This window comes from Sorex fumeus, unplaced genomic scaffold, assembly GCF_029834395.1.
Source record: "Sorex fumeus unplaced genomic scaffold, SorFum_2.1 ptg000051l, whole genome shotgun sequence".
Lineage (NCBI taxonomy): Eukaryota > Metazoa > Chordata > Mammalia > Eulipotyphla > Soricidae > Sorex > Sorex fumeus.
The window spans coordinates 30055117-30075346 of NW_026606108.1; the positions used below are offsets into that span (position 1 = coordinate 30055117).

Genomic DNA, 20230 nt, shown 5'->3' on the forward strand with positions numbered 1-20230 from the left:
CCTCCTCCTCCTCCTCCTCCTCCTCCTCCTCCTCCTCCTCCTCCTCCTCCTCCTCCTCCTCCTCCTCCTCCTCCTCCTCCTCCACCTCCTCGTCCTCCTCCTGCAGCTCCTCTCGTTGCCGCCGCCGCCGCTGCCGCCGGGAGAAGTTTCACTCCCAGCCCGCGCCCAGAGCCCGAACCCGGACCGCAGCGGGGAGTGCGGCCGGCAGCTGCAGCCCGCAGCGGGCGACGCGCCCGGAGCGCTCCGATTCCGAGCCGGCGGCGGCGCCTCGGCGGCGGGCAGCGGCCGGGGCTGGGGGCGCGGAGGCGGAAGAGGGGCGGGCGCGAGCTCCGGGACCCGCGGGCAGCACCGCAGCCGCTCCGCGAAGCGTCCGCGCCCGGCGGGGGGCAGGCGCGATGGCCGTGCGCTCCCGCCGCCCGTGGATGAGCGTGGCGTTGGGGTTGGTGCTGGGCTTCACCGCCGCGTCCTGGCTCATCGCCCCCAGAGTGGCCGAGCTGAGCGAGAGGAAGAGACGCGGCTCCAGCCTCTGCTCCTACTACGGCCGCTCGGCCGCTGGCCCGGGTGCGGGCGTGCAGCAGCCGCTCCCCCAGCCCCAGCCCCGGCCTCAGCTGGAGCCGTCGCCGCCCCCCGCGCGCCTGGAGCGCCAGGGGCCGCAGCTGCCCGAGGCTGCGCTCGGGGTAACCAGTTTTCGGAGCAGTCCTTGGCAGCAGCCGCCTCCCTTGCAGCAGCGGCGAAGAGGACGGGAGCCCGAAGGCGCAACGGGGCTCCCCGGCGCTCCCGTAGCTGAAAGAGACCCCGAAGAAGAGGACGGGGGCGCGGCTGCACAGCGGAGAGGTGGCCGGCCGGGAAGTAGCCACAACGGCAGCGGGGATGGGGGCGCCGCCACCCCGAGCTCCAGACCCCGGGATTTCCTGTACGTGGGGGTCATGACCGCGCAGAAGTACCTGGGCAGCCGTGCGCTGGCGGCGCAGCGGACCTGGGCGCGCTTCATTCCCGGCCGCGTGGAGTTCTTTTCCAGCCAGCAGCCCTCCAACGCCGGGCTCATCCAACCCCCGCCACCTCTGCCTGTTATAGCGCTGCCAGGAGTGGACGACTCCTACCCTCCCCAGAAAAAGTCCTTCATGATGATCAAGTACATGCACGACCACTACCTGGACAAGTATGAGTGGTTCATGCGCGCCGACGACGATGTCTACATCAAAGGTGACCTCCCAGCGCCGGCTGTCCCGCCTGCCCGATCCCCGTCTGTGCAATCAGCCCCAACCCCCTGCCAGCCCCTCTCTGCTCCTCTGCCAGCACGTGCTCCCGACTCCTGCAGCCCCCAGCCCGCGGTCCCCACCCCTCGCACCCGCCCACCAAGCCTAGTCTGCTCCTCCTCTCGCGGTCCTTAACACCTGCTTTGGCTTTATCCTCCTGCCACACTCTGGCTCTTTACCTTCTATCTCGAGTTTATCCCTGCTTTAAAAAAAAGTATATAAAACGTTTTGGAAGGGATCTTAGAGTTCAATGAACACCCACTGCCGTTCTGCCCTGTTCTGACAGCCACGGGGGGCAGTCTTTCCCATTCGGGCCAGAGGGGCGTGTCCTCGCCCGAGAATGCAGGCTAGATCTGGAGATCTAGTGGTCTTGCTTCCTTGTCTCACCCATCTGTTTTAAAAACTGTATAGCTCAGTTTTGCAACTGGTGAGATCAAGGATGCATTTTGCAGTCCTGGGTCCTTTCGTAAGACCCGCCAGGGACTGGGAATCTCTGAGCTCCCGCAGCGTCCTTGAGCCCAGCTCTCGCCAGCTGTTACAGCGCTGTGCCTTGTCCCTGACCACACCTCAATAAAACCACCAGGATGGGTGTGCAGTAAGAACTGGAGACGGGAACCGCGAGCTGTGCCACGCACACACTCGCGCTCATCCTTTCCGGTTAATTTTGGTGGCTGTGCTGAAAAGCACAGGCTAGAAGTCCTCCCTTCCGAACCACGCGCCATGACAGCACGTGGAACTTTGTCAGTTTTAAAAGAGGCGCGGACCTGCACCGTAAGTGTGGGTGTCTCTAGCCAGAGGTTTCTAAACTGCGGCGGGAAGTTCTGAGAGCCCGAGCCCATCTTTCCCATCCAGTCCTTTGCTTAGAGGGAGAGGGAAAGAGCTGGGTTGTGTTGAAAGGGATTGCCCAGTGCTTTCTTTTCCTAGTTTCTTGGTCAAAGGGGGGCACCATTCCTTAGTTTATGCCTCTACTTGTCACCTCATTGCTTTATTCTGATCCAAGTAGCATCTTATACACGACTCAAGGAAACACAAGCAGCAGCAACAGCAACAACAGGACAACCAAAACTAAAATATATTCTAATCCATTATGTTACAAGGAGTAGGTGCGGTTAATAGCCAGAGATTTGCTGGGTTGGGGTAAGAAGAGAGCAATATCCCAGGGCTGACTGACAGAGGGAACAGTTATCATTAGTTACAAAAACGAAGAATTCAGTGGAACAAAATTATGCTATTTCTGATGAGTGCACTATTACACACACACACACACACACACACACACACACACACACACACACACACACACCCTATAAGTGATCCACTTATAAGATTCTATAAATCTTACTCACTATCTTGTCTTCTTGTCTTCTGTGCTTCATGTGATGAAGGCTTCCTGGCAGAAGTTTGCCTTATCTTTCTTGTCTTCCGTATTTCATGTGACAAAGGTTTCCTGACAGACGTTTGCCATGCTTTGCAGACAATTTCTAGAATGCATTAACAGCATCTACTTCTGTTGTTTCTTTTAATGCTCAGAAAAGCTGTCTGTAAGAACAATAAAATGCCATGTGCTTTCCGTTTCTATTAACTGTGAAATGCATTTTATACTTAGAACTCAATAATAGTGAGCTGACGCCCCTTGCAATCCAAGGAGCTTGGCACGGGATCAAGATAATCCCTGCATATCCCTGTGCTTGTCAAAAATGACATTAAAGGACCCTAAGAGATGATACAGTGAGTCAGACATTTGCCTTGCACACACCTCAGCCAGGTTCAATCCCTGGGACACCATTTGATCCTTTGAGCACAAAACCAAGAGCAAGCCCTGAACAACACATTGTGCTGGGTGTGGCCCCACACCAAAAAATGATAATAAAGATTTTATCTGAAATATAGGAAAGGTGGTAATTTATGTTAATGTATCACTTTGTAGAATACTAAGTGCATCTGAACTGTCTTAGCTAAAGCATTTCATTTTATATTGTTCTTTCTGGGGCTAGGGATGTGACTCAGTGGTAGAACACCTGCTTTGGATATGCAGGACCCTAGGTTCTGTCTCTAGTATGACAAAAATAAATAAATATTTTTAATTTGTCATACTGATAAACTTGCAAACTAATATAAGTCAGCTATTTAATTTTTAAACAAATTTTAAATATTTTATTCCTAAAAGTGTGCTTTTCCATGTTCCAATGTTAAATTTCAAGGAAATCATAATCATATACAACTTTGGGGGTACACACAACTTGTTTAATTGAAACAAAACACCAAAATAAACAAGTATTAGGATAAAAATAATTGCTGTATATCAACTGCCAGCCAAATTAATTTATTGTTATATTTTGGGGAATGTCATCTTTATTGCAAACATACTAAGGAACCTGTCTATTATCTTTGTCATCTCACCTTTATCAAAGACTCTGGTGTTTGTTAGACTTATTAATTAGTTATTTAGTGATTTGACTAGAAAGTTGATTAAGATTTTATTAGGACTTCATAACACACATTAGTCAAAAATAATAGCCTATCTTTGTTTCAATTGCATAAGACAGAGGGAATTTATGCATAATATTGGAAATTCTGCCTACTACTCAGTTAATTATAAATGATTATGAAATTAGGAAAAGGAGTGATTGTTACCTTTCTCTTTGTAGGTGATAAGTTGGAAGAATTTCTTAGATCTTTGAATAGCAGCAAGCCTCTCTACTTGGGCCAGACAGGCCTGGGCAATACTGAAGAACTTGGGAAGCTGGGGCTGGAACCTGGTGAGAACTTTTGTATGGGAGGACCTGGAATGATCTTCAGTAGAGAAGTTCTCAGGAGAATGGTGCCGCATATTGGTGAATGCCTCCGAGAAATGTACACGACCCATGAAGACGTGGAAGTAGGAAGATGTGTTCGACGTTTTGGTGGGACTCAGTGTGTCTGGTCTTATGAGGTAAGATGAACTGCAATGAAAATGTTCACAAACTACAGGTGCATGTACTTTACATACTGGGTGCAGGAATTCTATTTACTCTGTCTTTCACTTTGAATTTGCTTGAAAATGATACCAGCAACCCGTGATGGACATAAAAGTGATAGTGGAAAAGTTTTATTAAAGCTAAGGTCATTAGCCTTGGGCAGTTGGCTGTGTTTACTAGCTGGATCCTTAACTTTATGCAGCAATCAACGTGTCATCCCGTCCCTGGAAGTTGCTATTTCCCCTTGGTTTTATTGGTATTTGCAGCCAGGTATATTCATTTCCTGTCTCTAACACGAGGACTAATTTTATTCTTTTGGATTGTAGTTTTTATCATTTGGTGATTTGGTGCTTGTTATTGTTTTGATTAGATATGTAGTAACATATCTTTGTTTTCAAATAATTAAAATCTAAAGTCTCTTGGAAGATTTTCATGTTAAGATTAAACGTATTTTTTTAAGGCATAGGACAAGTTGATGCATAATGTATCACTTATGTTAGACTTATTCACAGAACTTTAAAAGGGATAAATTATCTGGAAAAACAGAAGTTCTAAAGATATTAAGTAAAGGCACAATATTTTGACTGGTTCCTAAAAGTGCTTATATTAGCACTTACTCCATTTTCTGAAGAGCAACCATTATTTAAATAATCTGAGTTATCTTGTTTTACTCTGGAAGTTAGCTTTGTGAAGTACTCTGGAAATTTTTTTTCCTTCATAAAGTGGCTTTTGAGTGAAATACTACTTCATTTAATGGCTTTCCTGAACAATAATCTTAGTAAAAATTGACTTAACATTTAAGTACTATATTGGAGTTTTAGTGCTGTTTGGTTTTCAGTGGCTGGAGTTTAATATATTTTAGCTGCTAATATATGCTCTGATCAATTATAACTACATTCATTTACTTATATTTTCATATGTCTCATTTTTCTTAGTTTAGGAGAAACATTTAGGGAAATACATTCTTTGCAAAGTAATTATACCTCAAGATTGTCACTGTCACTGTCCTCCCGTTGTTCATCGATTTGCTCGAGTGGGCCCAGTAACGTCTCCATTGTGAGAATTTGTTGTTACTGTGTTTGACATATTGAATACATCATGGTAGCTTACCAGGCTTTGCTGTGGGGGCGAGATACTTTCAGTAGCTTGCCGGGCTCTCTGAGAGGGGCAGAGGAATCGAACTCAGGTTGGCCATATTGGCTGCGTGCAAGGCAAATGCCTTACCCCTTGTGCTATCGCTCCAGCCCAAGATTACCCACTTATTTTCTTTTAGAGGAGCAATCACACTTTAATTAATTTTTCTTTCTTTTTTATACTTAGGGGATAGTATTTTTATACTTCTTAAGAAGTAAAAATCACAGATAACCAGTTATTTGAATATAACCTACACAAATTAAAAATTGCTACTTTACACCTCATTTCTTTGATAATAAAAGGTTCTTTTATAAGACTATTTCATTTCTAGTCTTTAAAATGCTTGTGTGTGTGTGTGTGTGTGTGTGTGTGTGTGTGTGTGTGTGAGATACTAGGTTTTGTGCTCAAGGATCACTCCTGGCAGGACTAAGGAACCGTAGGTGGTGCCAGGAATCAAATCCTGGTTGGCTGTATGTGCAAGAGTCTTATTACTGTACTATTGCTTTAGCACCTAGATTACTTTATTTATGCAAGAACAATATAGCTTAAAATAAGTAATTTAAAAAAATTCAGTAAAAAGAAAATTTGTCTTTTTCCACTTAATATAAAACTAACTAGAAGTTGAAACAAATATTCAATATAGAAACGAGTCATTTAATTTTATTTAAACAAAGATATTATTTGCAGATAACTGCTTTGTGTGGAAGAAATGAAAAACCATCCAAAAATAAAGATGGAAAGGGAATGTAACTTAGCAGTAGAACACTTATCTTGCTTGTGTGAGGCCCTGGCTCTGATTTCTGGCACCAACACAAATTAAAATAAAAACTAAAGGATGAAATATTATTGTTCCCTGATTCCACTGCTGATATTACACACAAAGTTTTAGCAATGCTCATGAGGTCTGGGAGCCCCACTGGTAATTCTCACCCAACTGGACTAGCGGTTCAGTGCAGGGGCTCACGGATGAGGTGCTGTTCATCATCAGACCCTGCAGTCCCAGGATTATCTGGGTCACACCCACTGGCCCTTGGGAGCCTTTGCACCTGGCAATACTTAGGGGACCATGTGGTACCAGGTTTTGAACCTAAGTGCATGCTACATTATCTCTCGGCCTACTACATCAAGTCCTTGATTGTGTTGTGTAGGTATGTGTTCACATAGTGGTTTACTCATTCATATGCAAGGAGAGTGAATTATGCTTAGGTGACTAATTAAGAACTGATTTACTGGGGCTGGAGCAATAGCACAGTGGGTAGGGTGTTTGCTTTGTACACGGCCAACCCGGGTTCGATTCCCAGCATCCCATATGGTCCCCTGAGCCCCCCAAGGGTAATTCCTGAGTGAAGAGCCAGGAGTAACCCCTGTGCATTGCCAGGTGTGACCCAAAAAGCCAAAAAAAAAAAGAATTAATTTACTGTTTTATTTATAGTATAGGCATTTGTTCTGGTATAAGTTAAGGACAGTTATCTTAGACATACTCCTTTTTATTAGAATAAATAGAATCTTAGATCTTAGATCTTTACATTATCTGACTTCCAGGAAAAAAAGATGGATGCAGGTTCCAAAGAGAGAGTACAAGAGGCAAGGAGCATGCATGGCATGCAGCTGTGACTCTGGTCAAATCCCTGGCACCATAAATGGACTCCTGAACACAAAACCAGAGATAGCCCCTGAGCACTGCCAATTTTGGCCTTGCTCCCACAATAAAGAGACATAAGGAATACAACTCTGATATTTCATTGACATTTCATGATAGTTTAAAATTTTGACTGATAATTATCCATTATTGACTTCAAAAAACATTTGAAAAAAATCAGTTCTACAATTTTCTTGAAATAGAAAATATTTTCCAAAGGAATTGTATTTTACAATGTTGACTTTATATCTTTCTAAGCAATTATCTAGGAATTACTCGGTTATGGAATGTCAGTTTTTAAAGGATCTACTTAATATTTAGAGGAGGTATTCATTCATCCTAAGTATAAAATCTCAAAGTTTTTATTTTTTTTGAGTTATGAAAAACCCCTACCAAGGAGTATATTAAGTAATATCTTTAAAATATGGTAAATTTTAATAAGTTTAAAATAAAGCTATAAATATAAATTTAATGTAAGTTGCAGAAACAATTTTATAAAGCTACATATAGAATTAAATTCTATCTAAGCATTTTAATATTATGGTATGTTCCATGTTCTGTAAGATGCCTCAGTAGGTAATTTGGGGCACAGCAAAACTAGCTTTCTGACTTAGATGTTAGGTTAGTTGAAATAATATCCTTCTATGCTACTTACTGCTCATTATCTTAAAAAAATTAATCTATTCCATTCTGGGTTGGCATCTCAGTAAAGGTGAAATTTCACATCAAGCCATGAAATTGATCATTCGTTTTGTTTCCGTATTTATTTTAAAAAGAATCACTTGTCAGAGAACTTTTCATACTGTTCATGGATTTTAGAATCTTATTTTAATTTTCCTTCTATAAGATATATTTTGGTTAGGAACACTATTACAAAGTATTGAAAGATGAAACATTCATGATGGAATGTTTTATTTTAAAAATGAAGTAGGTAGAAAATTGGACAAAAATATAAGGTACATATTGTGTGTTGTTCTTGAATATAGGTAATATTTCTATATAACTTAGTATTTTTACTGATAAACTAAAGTCTACTCTGTCATATATATGTGTCTATATGCATGATAAAGCATAAGAATAGAGAGAGAAAAATATATTACATAATAAATTTGAACTTGGGTTTGAGTCAAAACTCTGCTATTTACTGTTTGCCTGGCTGTTATCAGTTACATCCCTAAGCATGGTTTAATTAAGCTGTAAGTGTAGATTATAACAATGTCTATCTCTCAGATTTCTGGATAAAATAGAACAAAACATATTTTTTTAATGTTAGTTATTACTGTCATATGCTAGACATGTAAAATCATGTGCTATATTAAATATTATACATATGTATCTATTTAATTAATTGGATAAAATTGTGATTATTTTATATAAAAAGTCAAACAAAAAATTTAGTTAAAGAATTCATGTTTAAGGTGTTTTTGGCAAAGAACAAGAAACTAAAATATTTTCGGTATTGCTGAAGTACGGAGAACACCATATTAATAAAACTTCTATAACACGGAAGTCTGTATAAAATTGCTAAAGTTGCATTAAAATATTTGCTTCTGTCTTTAAACATATTAAACAACTGATCTTATGATGAGCATGTGAAAAATATTTTTACAAATGATTATTAAATATACACAGAAAGCAATAGCAAACAGATCAGACTCTACATTTTAAAAAAATGAAGTATGTTAATTTCTATATTCATTGACACACAACAGCCCTTTTCTACAAGTTTCTCTGGAATTTTCAGTAGGGAAGGAAGTCAGTACTAGCCTGTTCTTCAGTCAACTTCATCCAGCCCCTTAAAAATTTGTCTTTCAAGGCAATTGTCTCTTCACAATTGTTCCTTGAAGTTTTAGAAACTTTTTCATAGTAAGATTTGGCTGATCTGGAAAAACAGTAGGTCAGGCTTGTTGTTGTCCTATTCCTTTTATTCTTCCTTTGCCATCACCCACATTTTCTTTTTCTCTTTGTTTTCAATGATAATTAGAAATTAGAAATGTATCTTGATATGCTCTGCTTTTCTCAGGTTCTCAGTAAGTTGCTGTGCTCATGACAGGCCAACCTGGATAGGCCAGAGGCTGTGTGTCCAGGTCAGACTTTGAGGCTCTAGGACGGTTTCACCTTGTCGGCATGAGAAAACCTGCGGTTGCTGGGAAAACTCAGATATACTGGTTCCCTGGGTGCTTGCTGCCACTGTAGGACTGACATTCGACTTTCCACTTGGAGCCATCAAGTTTTAAGGATAGATGACCATGCCAAAAATCAGCAGATTTTAGTGCTATTGTATCAAGCTGAATAAGTAAAGATTATGAAGTAAGGCATGTTCAAGAAAGTTACTCTACTCTGTTCTCTCTGAGAGACAGAATTTACTGGCATCATCTCTAAGTTCACATTTTTGGTTGAGCTCTAACTTGGCTACTGTTTCTCTAGTTATCTGAGCTGCAATCTGGCAGCTTGGAAGGCTGCATATGGCTCTTAAACATTGCTTGGCGCATGGAGTGTTTTAAGGGTTTTTGTTTTTAAAGTCTTCAGCAGAGGCAGGCATTCTTCAGTTCTCCTGGTGTCCTGTTTCTGGGAACTAGGCTCTCCATGCACATTTATTTTAACTGCCAAGCCCCAGGGAGTCTTGATTTTTTTTTGAGCCAGATAACCCATATATTCTACTAAATACTCAAATTTCACAAAAATATTCTCTAGAGGATGCAGTAATTCACCATAAGGATGATATGGGTATTTTGAATACTCTAATTTACAGAAGATTTCATGTTCTTTACTTCAAGGTTGGCTGTTAGAACTGTCTATCATCTACTATAAATATGATTGTTGCAGGCACTTATTTCTTTTCTTTTAGCAAACAGCTCAGGAATTATTCGTTATTAAGTATCATGTCTGTAATCTCAGCCTGTTTTTACATAATTGGAAGTTGCACTTTTTTGTTTTAGCAAGTTCACTGAAAGCATTAAAATAATTATATGAATATTTGCCTCTTCCATTTATTATGGTGATGGCAGGGGAATACACACATGCACACTGGGTTGTGATGCTCATACATCTGCTTGGGCTGCCTGTATCCTGGGCTGCAGGTTCTCTCTAGGTAGATCCTGAGTGGGGCTGCTCATTCTTGTTGTTTGTACTGCTCAGAGAAGATCATACTCCTGGATATACCTATAGTTGTGGTACTCATTTAGGTTACATGCTTTATGTGTGAAGAGCATGCACTCGCTTAGCTGCTGTGTATGGAGGTGGCATTGTGTTGTGGGACAAGAGGTTCACTGGAATGTTAATTCCAATGACTTTTCTCTCTCTGACAGTTCCACATTCCATGTAGCATCATTTTTCAGAACAGTTTGTTCTTTTTAATATTTTCAGTTGTGTCCCAATATATATCTTCTTTTATGCAATCAACTTTTGTTTGATAAACAATCAGAGTTCTGTGTTGTAAATATTTCTCTAAATGTTTCTTTCATTTTTTTTAAAAAAGCCTTCTTTCAGTTAGAACATTTTTATTATATTCTTTGGAGAATTAATTTTACAATGGAACATCTATCCAATCATGGATCCTAAAGGCTATAAACAGTCAAATTATTTCATTATTTCAGGAAAGTGTATGCTTGGGAAGGATTTCCTTGGGTTAAAAACTACCAGAGAGCTTTACCATAAAAAATTAAAGTGTGTAGAGTTCTTCAGATGTAACCTTCAGGGTTTAATTAGTGTGCCATTCTTTTTCTTTTTTTGCAGAGCTAGGAATTGATCACAGGTACTCACACATGTGAGCCACATCCCTGGCTCTGTCATTCTTACAGCACTGCTTCACAACTACCAAAATCCTTCCTAGCCTCATCTTATTTCTTATGCTCTTCCTTCTTTTGTCATGCTCATTTTACTGCATCATGAACATGGTTCAAGTCTCCCAAATATATTAAGAGATATAAAACAGTATGTCTTGAATTTTTATTTAAAATTAAGTTTTTTAAAAATCTGGGTTTTGGGGGTTCTGTTCCAATTACAATTCAATTTTTAGTTTAAAAGCAATAAGCTCCTCACACCTACACTTCCCACCCCATTTCACTTGTCAGATGAAAGCATAATGCATTGATTTTATGAGCTTTCTGTTCTGTCACTCTCTTTCCCTCACTGTACAGAATAAACTTGCATCTGAGTTGAAATAGAAACATAGAATAATTTTTTCTGTATTTTGCATTCTCAGTTCACTTTCATCATTAACTGATAGTCTAATTACCTGAATTGTGATTATATATGCTTTCAGGAAGGTGATTTCCAGTGGTTGTGAAAAATGTTAAATTTTAGAGATGCCTCTGTTAAATTTGTGATAATCTTCACAATAATGCCAATACTCATATTTTAAAAAAAGTTTGAAAATACTCCCTCATTCATTGAGTACAGTGTTCACTTCCCTAAGAAAATTCCAGGTCACTTTCTTATTTCCACACCCTTGTGCTGTTTTTTTCTACTAAGTGAATTAGTTCTCAAAATAGAAAGAACTGGATTCTAGCATTTACTTTGATTATTACAAGTACTTTCTTTTGCACAGAGGTGTTACCTTAATAATGCATTTGAGTGAAACAAACTTTACTGAATTAAAAAATCATCTTGCATCATAAGTTGAAGGAAACTTATGTAACCTGAAAAATTGGGGGTTGTGGTATCTCAGAATTATGAGATTCTCTTCATTTACTTCATTTACATTGGAAAATGTTACATAAATATAAAACTTGAAAGGATGTTCTCTTTAAAGCTGTCAATCAATTTGAGCCATGACATACGTTTAATATTACCTTGTTTGGCAAAGTTGTTGACCATTTATAGTATATATTCATTATAGCTCTCTAAATTGAATAAATAAAAAATAGTTCTTTTTTGGTTTATTTTTAGTTAGGGGGGAGCATACCCAGTGGTGCTTAGAGGCTAATCCAAACATAGTGCTCTCAAGGGTGCTAGGGGACCATGTGGTGTTGGGGATTAAACTTTGGGATTTCACTTACAAAGGATGTGCTCCAGCCTTTGAACTATACCCCCAACTACCAAATAATATATGTTTCAAATTTTTCTTTTGAAATATTTTTCACCATGGTTTACAGAGTTGTTAATAGTATAGTTGTTTCAAGCAATGTTTCAACCCAATCCTACCACCAATATGACATTATCTCCACCAGTGTCCCCAGTTTTCTCCCCCCAGTTCCCAAACTGCCCCTTTAGCAGGCACAAACAAATTTGTTTCCTATTGCTTGATACAACAACACAGCAAGTGGAATTATCAGAAAATAGACCAATAAGCGTCAGCTTATGACAATTGTTACATCTCACAATCGTGTTACTAAAGTCATTAGGAATTTACAGAGCTGGGTCATACTGGTTGAACCTTCAGTGTTGATTGTTTTTGCTTATTGAGTTTGGTGAGTTTCTTTGCAACTTTTCCATCAAGTTTTCTACGCTCCTACTGGGCTGTCAGTGTGGTGAAATTTGGAGGTGCCCTATGGCCACCCACTTTAGGAACTGTGGAGCTGGTCCATTGTTTTTATGTTGGAAGATATTAGATTTGGCAGCTGCTGGGCATATGCAGCAGGGAGGGGAATCTGCCTGCCCCATTCTACAGAGCTTTCAGTCTGGTGGAGATTGATCTACTGGGATAATTTGGCAGCTTGGCAATGTTTTATTTTTAATTATTTTGAGTACCAGGGAGAAAACTCAAGGCTTTACACTTGCAAGATGAAGGTTCTATTACTAGCCTGCCCCTCCTCTCTCTCACAAAGACACTGTTTTGGAACTAATGAATGAATGTAATGGATTTTTTTAAATTTTAAAATCTTTACTCACTGTTTATAGTTTTGAAAGCTGTTTCTCATTCTCTTCACAGTAAATGTATCAATATATCTGACTTTTTCATGACCTCTTTCAGTTTCATTTGTTTTATTGAAGCACTGTTTATTTAAAGAGTATCAGTATCAAAAAGAAAAGAATTAAAATGTGAATAAATAAGATGGAAAGGAAAATTTAGAGGAAAATAAAAAGGAGCTTTTAAGAATACATGTTGGGCTCCTGTTTACTTGATATCAAAGAGAATCTGAATTTAAAATCCGAATTATAGTAAGGCTATGATAATAAGACCTAACTAAGATATCTCCTCCACTCAACATATAGGGCTCTGCAGGAGCAAATACCCAATATCTCATCTACAATAATTAGAACTGCATGGTTTCGTTGAATAACTTTTAGAATGCTCCTTGATAGGGCTGTAATATACAAGAGTATTTCTACAGAAGAAACTCTAGGTGAAGGCAATGCAGTTATGAACACATGCAACACTTTTTTGACACCTTGACTTTATTTTAAAATTTAATGTACTTTTAGGAGTACTTTTTTCAGAGTACTTTTCCATATGCTGTATCTCACAAAGATTTTTTTAGTAGTTTGAGCAACAGGAAGTTTGAGTTACAAATATTCTCTGGTAAGAACCCAGACTGTAGTTAAATGTGTTACAGGTTAAGGGTATATTCATGTAATATTTTCCAATCAACAGAAGCATGTCTATGCCAAGTAGAAATGGAGAAATCAAAACACATCAAGGAGCATATCAAGTATAAGAATCAGATCCAACAAATTTCTAATACCTTGAACCAGAGTTAGAAATATGTTTACCTCGCTATTTACCTGATTGTTGCCAATATACACTTTCAGAAATCTACTGATTGAATTTATATTAGTTTGTTATATAGATTATAAAGTGTGTAGTGATGTTTATCACATAAGCAATGTATGTAATAGAAAGTAACATGTATATGCATAAATTAACATACAGAAAGTAACATTTTAATGAACAACAATTTATTCTAATTATTCAAATATTCTATTATATGAAATACATTAAAAATATTCTGCCTTAGAAGTCTTATTTCATTTACATAGTCAGCTGCTATGTAGTTATTTTGATCAAATAATTTTAGTGATCATTTTTTAGTGATCAGAAAATAGACCAATAAACGTCAGCTTTTTCCGTCAGCTTATAGCACAGCGGTAGGGCGTTTGCCTTGCGCACAGCCAGCCTGGCCAAGCCGGTTCGATACCTCCACCCCTCTCAGAAAGCTGAGCAAGCTACCGAGAGTATCTCACCCGCACGGCAAAGCCTGGCAAGCTACCTATGATGTATTCAATATGCCAAACACAGTAACAGCAAGTCTCAAAATGGAGATGTTACTGGGCCTGCTCGAGCAAATCGATGAACAACGGGAGCACAGTGTTTGACAGTTTTCTGTCAGCAATGAACACACAGACCTTTCATGTACATATAGGCTTACAGGGAAATGGAGTCAGACTTATAGCCAACTGTTTGCCTTCATGTCTGATACAGAGGTGGATTTATTATCTCCAACATCTTTCCCAATTTTTCTTTCTAAGTCATTAAAGCTTCAATTGAGTCCTATGATGATCTTCCAAGTTATCTTGGAAGTAGGATCAGATAATTCTTTTTTTTTTTTTTTTTTGCTTTTTGGGTCACACCCGGCCAGGGGTTACTCCTGGCTCATGCACTCAGGAATTGCTCCTGGCGGTGCTCGGGGGACCATATGGGATGCTGAGAATAGAACCTGTGTTGGCCATGTTGGCTGCGTGCAAGGCAAATGCCCTACCCGCTGTGCTATCACTCCAGCCCCAGGATCAGATAATTCTTACTTAAGTTTTTTAAAGTAAGTATTGTCCTTTTTTATTTACATGTGGTCTTCTGAAGAGAACAATGCTATGTATTCATCTTATTGCATATTAATATATTTTGTGTCTGCTGTGTAGCACAAATAACTAGGATTTTGTTCTTTAATTTAGTCTGGTGCTATAGAATACCTAACTTTAAAACCCAGTTCTGCCATTCCCTACCTCTATGACCTTACGTTATTTAACTTCACTGCTTTGGTTTCCTCATTTGTCAAATGGATATAATAACATTGAATGCCTCCTAGAACTGTTGTGAAGATTAAATGAATCAATGTTTATAGCAGCACAGTATAATATCTGGCAGAGTTCAGTATTCTGTAACTGTTAGCTATTTTTGCAGAAGCAGGATGGCATAAAATTGCACCAACTTTACCAACCATTGTGAGAAATAAAAAGGTCAATGTATTAGAATAATGCTCCACATGTAATTTTCCTATATAGCCCTTAAATATTTTCTCTTTTACAATGTCATGGGCTGGAGCGATAGAACAGTGGGTAGGGCGTTTGCCTTGCAAGCGGCCAACATGGCCAACCTGAGTTCAATTCCTCTGCCCCTCTCGGAGAGCAAGCTACCCAGAGTATCTTGCCTGCACGGCAAAGCCTGGCAAGCTACCCATGGCGTATTCGATGGGCCAAACACAGTAACAATTCTCAAAAATGGAGGTGTTACTGGGCCTGCTCGAGCAAATGGATGAACAATGGGAGGACAGTGACAGTGACAATGTTCATATTTTTTTCCTCTTGGGAAAGAAATAATGTTGTTTGGGAAGGGTGTATTGCAATGCTCTTCAAAAGATGGGCTTTGTTGAAGTTGGGGAGCTGGTGACTCATTGCTTCTCTGCCCTGACTATACTATAAAATCTCCTGAGATACCCTGAACAAATTTTGGTGCTACAACCATTCCACCTGTCACATCAGAGTCTTTCATAGGTGAAGCCTCTGCATGAGTAGTGTTGAAGAATTTCCAGGTGATTCTTTCTGGCACTAGGATTTAGGGTAAAGTATACTTCCTTTCTGAATTGATGTATTCAAATATCTAGTCAATTTTAAATTTATTCCTTAGAAATTACTGTTTGCAGTGATGAGGAATTGACTTAAGTGAGTGAGCACATGTCTTGTGTGAGATCATGAGTTTGATCCCTTGCTCTCCATAGCCCCCAAGCACTGCTGCTGTGGGCCCTGTGGCTCCAGAATCCTGCTGGGCATGATCTCCACCAATGAAAACATTGCCTTGTATTTTGCATATGTCTGTTTTGAATCTGTTCTAAAGAACTCGATTTAATGACATTGACCATAAAGCCATCACTTACAACGAATCACAAGCTCTCATGGTCTGATTTTTATGATTCATATGTTGCTTGCTTTAAAGTTAAAACATTCCAGAAGGATAAAAATAATCTTTTAAGAAAAATAACTTTTTTTTTACTCTGAAAAGTTGTATGGTTTTTTTATTTGTTGCATTTGAATAGTATGCTGAAACACCTTTCTTAAAATACAATAATTTCTTTGTTTTAATATAGACTTTCTGTATTGGAGCTCAAAAGGAAAAAAAGGTATAAGAGAATTTTTTTTCTGGTCAAGTGAAGAAAAAGATTACCTTATGTCACTGTCACTGTCACTGTCCTCCCATTGTTCATCGATTTGCTCGAGCAGGCCCAGCAACGTCTCCATTGGAGACTTTGTTGTTAACTGTGTTTGGCATATCGAATACATCATGGGTAGCTTGCCAGGCTCTGCCGTGTGGGCGAGATACACTTGGTAGCTTGCCGGGCTCTCCGAGAGGGGTGAAGGAATTGAACTCTGGGTTGGCCATGTTGGCTGCGTGCAAGGCAAATGCCCTACCGATGTGCTATCGCTCCAGTTAAATGTGCAATTTTCAACTTGTCATTCTTAACAAATATTTACTGGTTCGCTGCTATAGCTGACTGATATACTGGAGAAAAGTATAGAAAAATCAGTGAAGAAGTGCTTAAGAAAAAATGGGCAAATGCAGTGCTTCCTCTAAAGTAGAAGTCATGCACAGGGACATTTCCAGGTGAGGAGGATTCATGGGAAATCAAAAGGTGTGAGAACAGTTTGACAACAAATTATGTATTTGACACGAGCATTATCTGGAGCTAGGAGAAATTAAGTTGAAAGAAACTTTTGGTGGAATTCTAGTTTAAAGGTCTGCATGTGATGCTCTAAGGTTTACATTATGCCTTGTAGATCAGTGTTTCTTAGAGTTGCCTGGGGTGACAGAATTGGTTTAAATCCAATTATGAAAGAGCCCATGCATACAATTGTTAAAAGCCTCTAGAGGTGATTCCAGTGAGTGAGCAGTACAAGTAGAAAATCAGTGCTATAGATTATAGGGAGCTTTGAAGAATTCTTCCTAGGTGAGCGCCATAATGAATTACCTCTTAATGGCTGTAACATCAATGAATGGAGCCACTTGTGCTTAGGAATAGGGGTGCAGGGTAGTTAGGAGGATGTTGTCTCTGTCAAAATGACAGGTAGAGTTTTGATGAGTAGAAGTGGACATGGAGATGAGGAGAGGGAATTAGCTATATGGGTAGAAAGAACTGACAGAAGAAGTGGATGGATTATATGAATGATATAATAGGGAAAAGTTCTAAGTAACTGGGGTTTTGAGCTAGAATGAGAGTATTTCTAGACATAGAGAATGGAAGAGGAAAAGTAGGTTTTGTTGATTAATGTATTTCAGGCTTGGGCAGTGTAAAGAGAAATGAGTTTTATTTTGGATACATTCAGTTTCATTCATTATTCATTTGTTCTACCAGTTATCTAATACACCAGGCACTGTTATAAGTGCAGGAGTTTTAGAAGTAAAAACAAAAATAAGCAAACATTTCTGCCTGGTTTTCTAGAAATGAAAGACAATAAAATGCAGCAAGAGCAGTTTAAAATAAAACGGTGAGGGGAGCCTTGCTGAGAAGACAGTATGTGAGTCATGAGAATATCTGAGGGAGTTTTCCAGCAAAGGATAGTAGGTGGACGGGTCCTCTGGGAAACATACTTGGCAGGTCAAGAACTGCTTAGAACACAAAGGAAATGAGAGTTGAGTGAGAGAGGAGGAGAATGGTAAAATGTGAGGTCAGAGAGGAAAAGGCTGCTTTGACGGCTTTGGTAAAAACTGCAGCAGGAAGTGAGTCCCGCACGCTTGAACTAATTTCCCTCATCAGAGTACACTGACTCTCCTGAGTGCTAGCAGCCCTGTGGAGCCCTCTGTTCTCACATCTTTACTTACTGCTAAATGATTTATTGTTTAGTACTAGTAGTAGGAGAGTAATTTTAGATTGTTTAAAAAGTATCAATCTTAGGGATTAGAGCAAGGAGAGAGTTAAGAAACCTTTGTTCTATGTCTAGTACTGATTATGGTCCCCTGAGCACTGCCAGAAGTGATTTATTATTTACTTATTTGTTTTTTTAATTTATTTTTTGATGCTCAGGGATCAGTCCTGGGAGGAGGGGAACCATTTCAGTGCTGGGGATCAAATCCGAGTCTGCCTAGTGCAACACAAGTTCACGAGTTCACTCTACCTGGTGAACTATCTCTCTCACCCAGTAATTTATTTCTAATGATTTAAAATTTAAATAAAATTTATAAATTTAAGAAAGTGATATTAAAAATGGTTCAGAAAGTAAAAGCATATGAACGCATGCGTACTGTGAGAAATCTTTTTTCCGTTTTTTTTTCTTTTTCCTGGAAATGCCTTTTCTGATCAACTGTCTACTCTTTTCCTGTCTCTTAAGTATTCTTGATACACTACAAATTTTTATGACCAACTGAGGAAGAAAATTGAATATCTTATATCAGTTTTGACACTTTTCGTAAAGGGTCCCATGAAGTCACTTTTGTGCTCAAGGATGTGAGACCAACCTAGAAAACGCCCCTAAACTCTCCAAGGCTTGTAAAACTTAAATCTCATTTGAATTAGAGCCATGTTCCATTTTTGCAAAGTACTTTATTTGCGCGAATTGATCAAAACATCTGATCATGCATGAAATAGATTTTATCAAATTTGACAATTACAAAGAGATGGTTGGAAACAGTAGGAGAAAGATCATTTCCATTGCTTTCCAGGTTTGATTGTTATAGTAGTGATTACTTTTGTGTATAACTATGTAAGGAATGATGCCAACAGTTCCTGATTATATAAAACAGGTGTGCTTTTATATTTTAAAGAATCCCTGCTAACATCTTATTCTTTGTCCAAATGAAGATTTGTGATTGAAAACACTGTAAAAAATGTTTTTTAAAGAATTTCAATGGTGAATTCCATTTTATTTCTCCATATATTTATTTCTCCATACATTCCATATATTTCTCCATACATGTGTTAGATTCCAATTAATATACAACATATTGAGACCCCTAGTTTCTAGCTAGTAGCTACAACTTCCAAGTAAATTGAATCAAAAATGATGGCAGAAGTATGTGATTTTCTTTTGTCCTGTCTCCCCCAGAAGTATATGATCTTTATGGATAATTTATATATGGTATTTTGTCACACATATTAGAAAATTGTGAAAATACTTATTGGTGTATTTGTCATATATTCTTTTGTATGATAAAATTAATCAGGCTTTATGAATTAATCTAGTTATTAATTGAACAGATTGATTTTATTTAAAATGTGGGTAATGCTGAAATCATTTTGTTAGAAAAAAGCACTTTGAATTTAAAAAAAATTTTTTTAATGCTTTAACTCACTACTGAAGTAAGATTAAATGACTCTGTATCATTTCCACCATTGAAGTGATTGTATAGTTCATGAAGAAAAGAAAAGACAGAACAAAGATTTATTGTTAATTGCAATACAGTGTAGGGGGCAGAGGGTTAGTACAGCAGTTATGGTGTAGGCTTTGCACACAGTCAACCTCAGTTCAATCCAGGCACCACATGTGTTCCTCCAAGAGATAAAAGCAGTTATTGCTTAGCAAGAGATAATTGCTTAGCTAAGAGCCAGGAGTAATTCCTGAGCACAGCCACGAGTGGCCCTAAATTTTCTCCAGGCTTATAAATAATTGCCTTTGACCTTTCTACATAAGTGCATAAACTTATAAGCACAAATTATCTATATATAAGTATACAAATAAACTATCATTTATTAGTTTTGTACTGGTGCTATAGCATATCTCATCGGTCTATCACTTTTTAAGTGGAAGAAAGTTTCCTTTGTTTTATGCTAGAAGTGGTTAATAAGATGAGAGCAGCATTGTAACTTGCTCATGCAGCCAGGGAGTTCTTAGAAGTCTTGCTGTGAACACTGATATATTTAATTTCAGAGACAATAGTCTTCCTGAAATGTTACATTGGCATTCTGTGTAAGGATTCAAAGAAATGACAATTCATTTTTATTTTAAAACTAGGAAGTCAGATTATAATAGACTAGACAACTTCAAGTATGTTCACTCCAAGGGAATTGAAAAGAGAGAGGCTACAAAGGCCAGACAGGGAAGAGCTGAATGAAGAGTTGCTGCCCGAGTCCTGTGTGTACCTGTGGGAGATTATGAGTCTC

The 20230-nt window shown here is 39.0% G+C and overlaps 1 protein-coding gene across 1 annotated transcript in view; it reads left to right on the forward strand.

The window, feature by feature from the left end:
• Positions 1-273: 273 nt before the first annotated feature.
• The window catches only part of CHSY3 (chondroitin sulfate synthase 3), a 271834-nt gene continuing 251877 nt past the window's right edge, over positions 274-20230 (forward strand). The window contains exons 1-2 of the mRNA XM_056124430.1: positions 274-1203; positions 3905-4188. Coding sequence (XP_055980405.1) covers positions 396-1203; positions 3905-4188 — 1092 coding nt within the window. The 5' untranslated portion in view covers positions 274-395. The remainder of the gene's footprint in view (positions 1204-3904; positions 4189-20230) is intronic.